General features: G+C 44.9%; 1 protein-coding gene across 2 annotated transcripts in view; it reads left to right on the top strand.

The window, feature by feature from the left end:
* Nucleotides 1-410: 410 nt before the first annotated feature.
* LOC137429763 (transcription factor p65) overlaps nucleotides 411-12,587 on the top strand; it is a 34,006-nt gene continuing 21,829 nt past the window's right edge. Inside the window, exons 1-7 of one of the 2 annotated variants that reach the window (XM_068119988.2) lie at nucleotides 411-461; nucleotides 569-642; nucleotides 4,151-4,174; nucleotides 4,455-4,621; nucleotides 8,397-8,548; nucleotides 11,002-11,093; nucleotides 11,591-11,725. In XM_068119988.2, the coding sequence (XP_067976089.2) occupies nucleotides 627-642; nucleotides 4,151-4,174; nucleotides 4,455-4,621; nucleotides 8,397-8,548; nucleotides 11,002-11,093; nucleotides 11,591-11,725 (586 nt within the window). In that variant the 5' untranslated portion in view covers nucleotides 411-461; nucleotides 569-626. The remainder of the gene's footprint in view (nucleotides 462-568; nucleotides 643-4,150; nucleotides 4,175-4,454; nucleotides 4,622-8,396; nucleotides 8,549-11,001; nucleotides 11,094-11,590; nucleotides 11,726-12,587) is intronic. The other variant, XM_068119990.2, reaches the window with a different exon arrangement.

A 12,587-nucleotide genomic window follows, 5' to 3' on the forward strand; every position in this document is an offset into this window, starting at 1 on the left:
CCGGGTCAGCAGCACAAGCACAACACGGTTTACCGAGTTGGGACGTCACAGATGGGCAACACGCTCACTGTACTTGAGTGTAACATGAAATCGCCGTTTTGATATTTACTATTAGTATAGATTGCGTACAATGTTCATTTCAGCGTTACTCGCGGCTTGCTTTGCGGAGCGCAGAGTGGCGGGAAAAGGTCCACTTCCACCACTCCCACGCCAATGGCTGTTTGCATCGTTCGTCCAGGGCGTTGTCAACCCTCAGAAAATAAGAATTTTTGAAAGAAAGAAACGGGGAAAAAAATTCTCCAGACGTATGATGAGGTCGGCTTGAAAATAAATGAATTTGACCTTTCAATGGTGAAATATGTATGTAAGTATTGGCAGTGCGTGCTGCGTCATGACGTAAACGACGCGTCACGGGAAAATCCAGGCGGGGGCGACTGCAGAGGTTTTGCTTCGGGTGGTTCGTGCGTTCGTTTCATTTGCTCCCCTCACATCGCTCTTGCGCTGCATTTCATTATTACTCTGTGTTTTCTTTCTCTCTTAATTATATTTCCTTTTCTCTTACTTACAGAAGCTTTTTCGATCTCGTCTTTTAATTTTTTCCTTATCTCTTCGCTGTCGCCGCCGCCATGGCCTCGACAGACGGTGAGTTACGCCGAGTTTGCTGCTTTGATCGAATGTGATTGTGGTTGGTTTGTTTCGTCGTGTGTCTGGGGGTTGGGAGGTGATGAGCGCACGTTTATACCCCCGCGTTGTCATGGATGCTGTAAACTGGTGCGTGGTGTGTACATGTACAATTGTACATACGAGTGAAGTTTGAGGTGTTATTTTATTAATTATTTTGTTATACATTTGTTTCTGGACGGATTTTGTCTTTGTATCAGACAGACCGGACATTATCTCCTATCGGGGTCTCACCTGGGCCGGTACGACTACGAGTCTACCTGAAAAAGGCTTCGTAATCTGTTGGAGTAGTTCAAAGTTTGTGGAGTGGGAAGGAAAGGGGGAAAGTGGGCGGGGCTGATTGGTCAGGGGTTGAGCTTCAAAGGGATTGCGGTCGGTGGAAAGGGGGATATTGGGGTCTGGTCGGTGGAATGGGGGATATCGGGTTTAGGCCAGCGGAAAGGGGGATATTGGGGTCTGGTCGGTGGAATGGGGGAGTTTGGGGTCTGGCCAGCGGAAAGGGGGTCATTGGGGTCTGGTCGGTGGAATGGGGGATATTATTATTGGGGTCTGGTCGGTGGAATGGGGGATATTGGGGTCCGACCAGCGGAAAGGGGGATATTGTGGTCTGGTCTGGAATGGGGGCTATCGGGTTTCGGCCAGCGGAAAGGGGGTTATTGGGGTCCGGCCAGTGGAAAGGGGGATATTGGGGTCTGGTCGGTGGAATGGGGGATATTGGGGTCTGGTCGGTAGAAAGGGGGTTATTGGGGTCCCTCCAGCAGAAAGGGGGATATTGGGGTCTGGTCGGTGGAATGGGGGAGTTTGAGGTCCGGTCAGCGGAAAGGGGGTCATTGGGGTCCGGCCAGCGGAAAGGGGGATATCGGGGTTTGGCCAGCGGAAAGGGCGATATTGGGGCTGGTCAGTGGAAAGGGGGATATTTGTGTGTGGTCAGCGGAAATGGGGATATCGGGGTCTGGTCAGCGGAAAGGGGGATATCGGGGTCTGGTCGGCGGAAAGTGGGATATCGGGGGCTGGTCAGTAGAAAGGGGGATATCGTGTTTTGGCCAGCAAAAAGGGGGATATTGGGCTTTGGTCAGCAGAAAGGGGGATATTGGGGTCCTGCCAGCGGATAAGGGTATATTGGGGTCTGGTCAGCGGAAAGGGGGCTATCAGGTTTCGGCCAGCGGAAAGGGGGATATTGGGGTCTGGTCAGCGGAAAGCGGATATCGGGTTTTAGCCAGCGGAAAGGGGGATATTGGGGTCTGGTCAGCAGAAAGGGGGATATTGGGGTCTGGTCAGCAGAAAGGGGGATATTGGGGTCTGGTCAGCAGAAAGGGGGATATTGGGGTCTGGTCAGCGGAAAGGGGGATATTGGGGTCTGGTCAGTGGAAAGCGGATATCGGGTTTTAGCCAGCGGAAAGGGGGATATCGGGTTTCGGCCAGTGGAAAGGGGGATATTGGGGTCTGGTCAGCGGAAAGGGGGATATCGGGTTTTAGCCAGTGGAAAGGGGGATATTGGGGTCTGGTCAGCGGAAAGGGGGATATCGGGTTTTAGCCAGTGGAAAGGGGGATATTGGGGTCTGGTCAGCGGAAAGGGGGATATCGGGTTTCGGCCAGTGGAAAGGGGGATATTGGGGTCTGGTCAGCAGAAAGTGGATATCGGGTTTTAGCCAGTGGAAAGGGGGATATTGGGGTCTGGTCAGCGGAAAGCGGATATCGGGTTTCGGCCAGTGGAAAGGGGGATATTGGGGTCTGGTCAGCGGAAAGCGGATATCGGGTTTTAGCCAGTGGAAAGGGGGATATCGGGTTTCGGCCAGTGGAAAGGGGGATATTGGGGTCTGGTCAGCGGAAAGCGGATATCGGGTTTCGGCCAGTGGAAAGGGGGATATTGGGGTCTGGTCAGCGGAAAGCGGATATCGGGTTTTAGCCAGTGGAAAGGGGGATATCGGGTTTCGGCCAGTGGAAAGGAGGATATTGGGGTCTGGTCAGCGGAAAGGGGGATATTGGGGTCTGGTCAGTGGAAAGCGGATATCGGGTTTTAGCCAGCGGAAAGGGGGATATTGTGGTCTGGTCAGCGGAAAGGGGGATATTGGGGTCTCGTCGGTGGAAAGCGGATATCGGGTTTTAGCCAGCGGAAAGGGGGATATTGTGGTCTGGTCAGCGGAAAGGGGGATATTGGGGTCTCGTCAGTGGAAAGCGGATATCGGGTTTTAGCCAGCGGAAAGGGGGATATTGTGGTCTGGTCAGTGGAAAGGGGGATATTGGGGTCTGGTCAGCGGAATGGGGGATATTGGGGTCTGGTCAGCGGAAAGGGGGATATTTGGGTCTGGTCAGTGGAAAGGGGGGTATTTGGGTCTGGTCAGTGGAAAGGGGGATATTGGGGTCTGGTCAGCAAAAAGGAGGATATTGGGTTTTGGCCAGCGGAAAGGGGGATATTGGGGTCCGGCCAGCGGAAAGGGGGATATTGGGGTCTGGTCGGTGGAAAGGGGGATATTGGGATCTAGTTGGCGTAAAGGGGGATATTGGGGTCTGGTCGGTGGAAATGGGGATTTGGGGTTTGGTCGGTGGAAATGGGGATTTGGCGTTTGGTCGACGTAAGGGAGGTTGGTATTGCGGTCCGGTCAGCACAATGGGGGATTTGGATTGGTGTTTAAGTTGGCGCAAAAGGGGTGGCGGTTGAGTGGAGGAGGTTGGGAATGTGAAAAGGTGAAAGTGATTGGAAGAGAGGGGCTGCGAAAGTGCTGCTTGGGGGAGATGCGTAAGGTGATTGGAGGTGAAGAGGGATGGGAGGGGAATAGCAATTGGAAGTAATTAAAGGGGCAGAGTGATTGGAAAATTTTGCTGGATGAGCTGTTGGAAAGGGGAGGTTTGGTGATTTTAAGTGTTGTGCGGGTGCGGAAGAGTGATTGGAAAACGGAAAAGGGGGTTGGTGACAGGAAGAGCTTTGCAAGGTGGAAGGGGGAATGAATGACTATTTCCCTCCCTTTTGCACCCACTCATTTTACCTTACCTCTTTTATTTTGACCATGTCTTCACAACCTTTCTCGATCATAATTCTCTTTTTACCCCTTTTATACTTGGTGCGTACATGATAAATACTTAACCCCCTTCGGTGATAGTGTTGGGGTTAGACCTGTCCAGTTATCCTACAGTTGTGGTTGCGACTCGAGTGCTGAAAGTTGTGAAACGTCACTTGGCTTTTCTGAACGTTATTTAGTGAAGATTAATATCATGACTGTAACGGAAGGTTAGTGAATGGCTTTCGCAAATAACGTAACCTCGTTTTTTATCACTCGTCTGTTCCCCAAACATCTGCTCATTTATAACGGTATTGTGTCATGGCTGCCAGAAATGCCAATAATGGTACATTGTCATGTAAACATGTGAAATTGATGAATAATGGATGCAAACTTGAGGTTTTGTAATCGATTTTATTTTTAAACATTTTTGTGGTTTGTTTGTTTATTTATTTGTTTATTTATTTTCACAGAAACATTTCCTTCCATGGATATTGGTAAGTGTTTCATTCATGACCTTTGAGACCAAATTTGTGCAACAATTGGGTTTTGGTGGCTTCATTAACCTCCAAACCATATATACCATAACTGTACCCTCTGTTTGTGTGTTATGGTCCCGGCCTTTCCCACAGTCGCTTCTTTCGAGACTCGTGTGATTTCCCCATCTTGTTTGCTTCCTTGTCACTGCCATGAATCATTAAATTGTGGCTCTGCCTTTCAACCGGATTTGGAAAATGCTTGAATATGCTTTGCATCTGCTTGGCGTTTTGTTTGCAGAACACCTCTGGCCTAAATTTCAAGAATTTGAGGAACCATGCCTCGAGATCTTGGAGCAGCCGAAGCAGCGTGGCATGCGATTCCGCTACGAGTGCGAGGGACGTTCGGCCGGAAGCATTCCTGGAGAGCGCAGCACGGACACCAATCGCACCTACCCTGCTGTGAAAGTGTGCAGCACTCCCTTTTATTTTATTTTTCCACTCTGTGCCTGTTTACTCTTGGGGGGTGGGGTGTGGAGGGGGTGTGGAGGAGAATATATTGCCTGTGGTTATTTTTTTTGGTTATTTCACTGAAATAACCCCATATCATGGTTCCCGTATGTCTGTGTCTGTCCATATGTCTGTTAATATTTGACGAAAATATCTCATCACAAACTACCCGGCCGATTATGGACCAAATATGGTATGATGCGTCAGGGCAGCATGGTCTCATGTGGTTGTGCTCCCCATCCGGATTCACCCCCAAAAGGTGGAGAATGGGGGGGGGGGGGGGGATTTCCCAAAATATTGGTGCTTCATTCAAAAATCTTCTCAGAAACTGTCAAACAGATGGCCATATCTGAAGTCTCCTCATGGCCATATCTGAAAGTGGTCGTATTCATACCGCGGGCCCCTTCTCCGAATCCCTCATTTTCACTTGAACATCTCCACAACTGCCTGAGCGATATGTCCCAAATTTGGTGCAATGCATCTGGAGAATAAGGTCTCTTGGGGTTGTGCTCCCCATCCAGATCTGCCCATTTGAAGAGGGGTGAAGGTGGGAAGGGTAATTTAATTCAGGCAATTAATTTTAAAATCTTTTCAGAAACGATTTGGAAATAACCGTCAGTCCCCTATTTTTATTTATTGGAGGCAAATCCTTCAAAACTATTCCATTTGTTCTTGGCTTTCTTCCTTGGGTTTTGTAACCGGATTGGATATGCCAAAGTCTGCTTCACTACTGGCCTGTCATAGTCAGACTGACTTCCTGTTTTGTTGGGTTATTCCTCAGACTGAGTGCTTCTCAGGATTTCACTGGCTGATCATGTGATGAGGATATGTAATATAGCCAAGAGTGCTATTGTAACGATGGTAACAGTGAATGGCTTGCGGTTGGGATCTGTTAACCTGATACTGCGATTTAGAACTTCTTATTGCTGCCTTGGCATACCTTTCTTCTTCTTCTTTTTAAAAAACCTTTATTTGGTTTTATCATTGAAGTTGCAAACTGTTTAGCATCCTATGCATTAAATGAGTATTGGTAGTATTTTCACTGGTTGTAGTGAGTTATCTGTTTCTCAGTTTGATCACTGGTGGAGGCTGACATTAAATGTACTGAAATCTGGACGCTGGAGTCAGTTTGTTGACCTACCAGTCTATTGTACTCGTCGATGAGTTTCGTCCTCTGTATTTAAATAAATAAGATGTGTTCTTTGGTTGGGTGCCAGCAAAGGGTGCTGCGTTGTGAAACCTGTGTTGTTCAGAGGTGACATGATGTGGAATTTGCATTTTGGTCAAACTGAATTTCCGAAAAAAGGCCTCTGACCAGTACACTTGTAACATGTAGCCTTTCATTAGAGTACATTAGCATTTGTTTTGTCCATAACTTTTTGAGATATCCTGCTGTATATACAGTCACGTGAAAAAGTAAGTACACCCCATGTAACGTTTTGACTTTTTCAACATATTTCAACATATAGCTATTTGATCTTCATTTCAACAATATTGATTGATAAAGGTGATATAATATAACAAATATCATGAAACATTTACATTTTGTAGTCCATTGTATAATTTAAATAAACATAAATGCAAATTTGGCATGTGGAAAAAGTAAGTACACCCTTGGCTATAATAGGTGGTATTGCCCCCTTTGGCAGAAACAACCTCAAGTAGGCGTTTCTTATAACTGTCTACCAGTCTCTGACATCGACTGGGAGAAATTTTTGCCCACTCCTCCATGCAGAATTCTTTCAGCTGTGCGATGTTTGAGAGGTTTCTTGCATGCACAGCTCGTTTGAAATCCCCCCACAACGTCTCGATGGGATTTAGATCCGGGCTTTGACTTGGCCATTCCAGAACCCTCCATTTCTTTCTTTTCAGCCATTCCTTGGTGGATTTACTGGTATGTTTAGTGTCATTGTCATGTTGCAAGGTCCACCTTCGGTTGAGCTTCAACTTTCTGACAGATGGCCTCACATTATCCTCAAGCACCCTCTGGATCAATGAAGAATTCATAGTGGGTTCCATGATGGTGAGCTGCCCAGGCCCTGATGCAGCAAAGCTGCCCCAAACCATAATATTTCCACCACCATGCTTTACAATTGGTATCAGGTTAAAATATAAATAACCACCTTTAGAGGCCATTTTTCCCCGCAAAGCGGGGGTTGGCCTTTTTCGGGAACCGTGGTTGTTGTTGTTTTTCGGTCCCCTTTTTGAAGCCGAACTTGCTGGGGCGGCCTGGCCTGAACAAGTTGGCAGTTGTTTGGAATCTTCTCCACTTGTAGATGATCTTCCGGACAGTCGAATGATTGATTTCAAATTGTTTGGAGATCTTTTTAAATCCCTTCCCAGACTTGTAGGCATCTATAACCTTCTTTCTGAAGGCCTCAGAGAGCTCTTTTGATCTAGACATGGTGACGCCACACACTTCAACAACAAAGAGCAAACCAAACTAAATGTCTGAGGTTTAAATAAGACGGGTTCCTCCAAGATCCTCTCTAACGATGTTCTAATCATTTGCACCTGAGCTGGTGCACCTGATTCTAATTTTAGGTATTTGAAGTAGTGATAAATGTCGGGGTGTACTTACTTTTTCCACATGCGAAATTTGCATTTATGTTTATTTAAATTATACAATGGACTACAAAATGTAAATGTTTCATGATATTTGTTATATTATATCACCTTTATCTATCAATATTGTTGAAATGAAGATCAAATAGCTGTATGTTGAAATATGTTGAAAAAGTCAAAACTTTACATGGGGTGTACTTACTTTTTCACGTGACTGTAGTTTTTGGCCCTGTCTCCCAATGTTGAAGAATCACTTAAAAAATTCTACTTGCCAGATCCGAATCCAGATCTTCACCAGAATCTAAGCATTTCTTCCTTATCACATACACTACCTCTCTGGCAAATTTTTTCTGAATCCGTCCACAACTTTTTGAGATATCTTGTTCACAGACAGACAGACAGGGGTGAAAACATAACCTCCATCTACCTTTGGTGGCAGAGGTGATAATGCAATAATTTGTGCAGCTTTGGTAAAGGGCTGGTAGGATTATTTGGACGCCTTTGAGCCATGTAGCCTGGGTTCAAATCTCGGCCTACCTATAAACTGTCATCCTGATGTTTCGCAGGCGGGGTGTGACATCAATGTTTATGCCATCCCTTGAAAGGAGGTAACTGAGCGTCCCGTCTGCTGGCATTAGATGGTGGACGTTAAAGATCCCACAGTGCCCTTCCCGAAAAGTAGGCGAGTTATGTTGTGCACCCTGAGCAAATGATAAATTCTTACCTCGACTGTGGATAACAAGTGGTCTGGTGTTATTGGCGGTTCTTTGACCCCAGGTTACATTGGTTTATATATCAGCGAGTGTGGTTGCTGTCTGGGCAGCAGCTATTGCATTATAAACAAATTGACCGGGTAGTTCACATGTTTCATATGAACGGCCTTCTTCGCGTTTGAAGAGCAATCAGCACGCACGTGCAGCATTGATAGCGATGTTTGTTCACAACATATCAATGAGCAGAATTGTTTATCAGCTAATTTTCTTCTTTTTATTTCTATTCTAGTTTTTAACCTAAAATGTCATGTCCGAGAACTTTGTGCTTTAGCTTGGTTTGTGTCGTTGTTGGCATTTGTGCACTAAATATTTGGCAAGTTAAGAATGGAAACTTTCTTTGCAGGGATTGCTCATCTGTTTCACTTCACTTCAAGTTTGTTTCTTTGCTCCCGCAGATTCAAAACTACAAGGGCCCAGCCAAGATCCGCGTTTCACTTGTCACCAAGTCTAATCCACCGAGGCCCCACCCACACTCTCTAGTGGGTCGAGAATGCAAGGATGGCATATGCGAGATAGAGTTATTGCCTGGCAATTCCACTACTGCCTAGTAAGTATAAACAGTCTAAATTCTGTCCGTCTCTTCTTTCATGTATGTGTGGCGGTTACAAATACATATTTTAAATAGATTTCATGAAATTCTTGTGGTTGGGATTAACAAGGAAGCAAAGCATCACAAATTTGTGTGTGGATGTTGATTATCAACTTCTACATTTCCTTCTACTGAAGCATAATAACAGCAGAAATCACTGGTTTACTGCTTGGTTTCTACAGATTAATAAATAACTTTCACCATTGTTGACAGTTTTGTTTAGCACTCCTACATACAGCTCTGACTCTGATGATGAGAGCATTTCCTCTACAACTTGAGCTTTTTTAAAATAAAGAAAACGTTTTCAAACCCCCTTCCCTCTCCTTCCGCCAACCCCAAGAATGGCCGAGGTACAAATTGCCACTGTGGCACGCCAGAGGCCTTCATTTTGTTATAGGACCACAAAAACCTCGCCCAAGAGTAGTCTGTCTTGTGTTTTATTGATACTATTTTTTTTTTTCCTCCAATATAAAAAAACCTTGGGTTTGATTTGATCTCTAAGAGTCAGAATGCTTGTGCCACTTTATTTTTACCTCTGCCACTGAAGGTGTTGTGAACTGTGAACAGGGTATCTCAAAATGTTGTGTGTGGATTCAGCCGAAATTTAATTTGGTGGACAGGTCGGGTGTGTGACGAGGGTGAATCGGTTAGATTTTGGTGACGATCCAGATCCAGCTAGAATTTTAAAAAGTGATTCTTCACCATTGAGAAATGGGACCAAAAATGGTGCATCGTATAATATTTCAAAATGTGATATTGTGGATGGATTATGACAGAACTATGTGGATGAGTTGGTTCAGCGCCAAGAACAAGCCAATTCGATTTTGGTTCAGGTCCGAATCCAGATTTGGCCTGTCAGTGGGATACAAAATGTAACCTGTTCAGCCTGGCAGAGTTGAGCATTCTAGTGAGTGCCATTCTCATTGAAAAAAATTTCTTCTTGAAAACAAAGAAGGTGTGTGAGGGTGTATTGGTCATTCAGTGTCTCACTTTGTTTTTGCAGGTGGTATCCTCATTAATTTGCCAGCTGACATCAATAATTATTATCCACATCAATGCAATGTAACAAGTTCCTTACATTCTCGTTTAGGCCTCTCCCATAGCAAGTTAAGAACAGAGGCATGGACATTGGACACTGACAACCAAACGATGCATAAAGGAGTCTTTTCAGTATGAGTTGCAATGAGTACACAACGGTAATTTATTATATCAGGTGGTTGGAGAGGGGGAATAAGAAAACGATGAATGTTGTACTGGTCGCAGTTTTTGAATGATCCTCTTTTGCTAAGGCCTAGGCATCTCTTGGGAAATCCTCGAATTTGGTTGTGATTGTAGAACACTTGTTTAGCCACCAATGCATCTGTGAAGCCATTTGGTGATTATCTTTTGGTATAATGGAAGCATTTGTTAGTTTGCCAGACAGGGCTGATGGAAAGTAGTTGCTCATTCGAGCACAGAACGAGCAGTCTATGTTGGTGACACTTCTTCTTCTCCTCCTCTTCCCTTTATAAGGGGTGAGGTCCATTGGCACCAAACTTCTTCTCTGTCTTGACCACGATACTCCTCCACTTCCCTCTGTCCTCAATTCACTCCAGTCTCCAACCACCCCACCTTACTGATATACCTCCTCACACAATGCTCACATCACAACCACGGTCTACCTATTTTACACGAGTTAAAATATATATATATAAATAACTAGAACAACACTCTTCGACGTCATGACGTCAACTGATATGCCTCCGCCCGCATTATTACATCATTATAATACTTGTACCAAGTTTGATTTAAATCCATTGAGGTGTTCTCAAGTTATCACACTTTTACATGGCATGACCTCTGACCTCTTGACCCTAAAATCTAATCAGTTCATCTTTACCTCATACATACCTGCACCAAGATTAAAATATATATACATATAAAAACAGTTTCGGCTAACCACCATGAAAAACTTTGAAGTGTTGATGTCTCGGGACTTGCTCTTCTTCGAAGGCTCACTAAGAGGAAGGAAAAGTTTGAAAGTGACAAGGCTGAGAAGAGCCCCGCTGCTTACTGGGGACACCAAGACAGATTGTTTAAAAATAAGCCGAAACTTTTATACATAAACGGTATTTTGTATACCAGACTCGGTGGAGTAATGGTTAGAGTGCAGCTGTGAGTCTGGAGATTGTTGGTCTGAACCCCATCTGAGTCATACCAAAGACTTTGTCATTGTACGAGCTGCTTCCTTGCTTGACGCTCACCATTTAAAAGGAACGAGGATGGACAAACATCGTTGTGGAAGGTGATGACAAACCACCTAGTATAACCCTCGACGATAAACTGCTTTGGCAGATTGCTCTGTAAGGAGTGTGGTACATCAAATTGATATGTATGTGTCGACATTTTTTTATTTTTTTCCCTTGTTGCAGTTTTCCCAACCTGGGCATCCAGTGTGTGCGTCGTCGAGAAATTTTGGACTCGTTGAGGTTGCGTCTGCAACGGAATGTTGATCCTTACCAAGGTTGGTCTGCTCACCGCTGCACAGTATGTGCACAGTAAACCACCATTCAGAGGCCATTTTTCCCCGCAAAGCGGGGGTTGGCCTTTTCGGGGACCATGGTTGTTGTTGTTTTTTTGGTCCCCTTTTTGAAGCAATGTTTTACGGCCGGATGCCCTTCCTGCCGCCAACCCTGTTTGTCGCCTTTTACGACAAGCAGGGAATTACCAGTGAACTGGTACTCAATTAGCCGACCTCGGAAGGATGACAGGCTGAGTCAACCCCCCTGGCGTTAATTCAGCGATCGACCGGGATTCGATGTGCACAGTGCACAACACAAATTTTGCAGTCTCGTGATTTTGATTTTTCTTCGAAGGGATATACTGTATTATGAGGTGGATGAAAAATGTGTTTGACGTCACAATTGTATCCACACCATTCATCAGCAGATCGGTTGTTGCTGCTTTGTATTTCACCTGTTGAAGTTGATAGCTTAAATGCGTTTTGATATTTACCTGCAGTGGGAAACGCTGCACTAAACCTTGAAGACATTGACCTCAATGTGGTTCGACTTTGCTTTGAGGCCTTTATCACTGATCCTACCGGCAACATGGCCGCCCTACCACCCATCGTCACACAGGAGATACGTGATCGACGTATGTCCAGCCTTTTCACATTTACTGTATATAAGGCTATGCAATAACATTTCAGGAGTGTTGTACTATTTAATATTGCCACGTGTACGTTGAAAGGTCAAAATACCAGATTCACTTGAGATTTTTGTTCTTGTATAAAAATATCTACTACTATTGATTAATACCTTCTGCAACTTCTTTGAGATCTTTGGCAAGGATTAGGTTTGGCCGTCAGAATTGCTTTACTGCAGTTTTTGTCGTTGTACCCTTGTGATCTTTTTGAATGATCCTCTTTTGCTAAGGCCTAGGCATCTCTTGGGAAATCCTTGAATTTGGTTGTGATTGTAGAACAATCATTCAATTCAATCAATTTGGTTGTGATTGTAGAGTTGTGTTGTTATCCATGCTTGCTTTCAATCTTTTTTTGTTTCTTGGTTCAAAAAGTAAGAAACAGATTAGTACTGCACAGTCCAGCCTGGTTGTCATTCCTCTCTCATTTTATTGAGTTAATAACATTATTTTGTTTTATCTATTGTGTGTTCAAGGAATAATTGAACCGTATAATGTTTTATTACAGTACATGGATGCAAAAAGTTTAAACTTTAGGAGACAAGTTTAGTGCGTTGTCTCAAACGAGTGTTTTAGTTCCTGGAGTTGGAAATCCATCCTTCTCCTTCTCCTCCTTCTCCTCCTCCTTGTCCTTCTCCTCCTCCTCCTCCTTCTCCTTCTTCTTCTTCTTCTCCTCCTCCTCCTCCTCCTCCTCCTCCTCCTCCTTCTCCTCCTCCTCCTCCTCCTCCTCCTTCTCCTCCTCCTCCTCCTCCTCCTCCTTCTCCTCCTCCTTCTTCTTCTTCTCCTCATCCCCCTCCTTCTTCTTCTTCTCCTC

This window comes from Myxine glutinosa, chromosome 6 (assembly GCF_964187855.1).
Source record: "Myxine glutinosa chromosome 6, kmMyxGlut1.1, whole genome shotgun sequence".
In the NCBI taxonomy this organism is placed as follows: Eukaryota; Metazoa; Chordata; class Myxini; order Myxiniformes; family Myxinidae; genus Myxine; species Myxine glutinosa.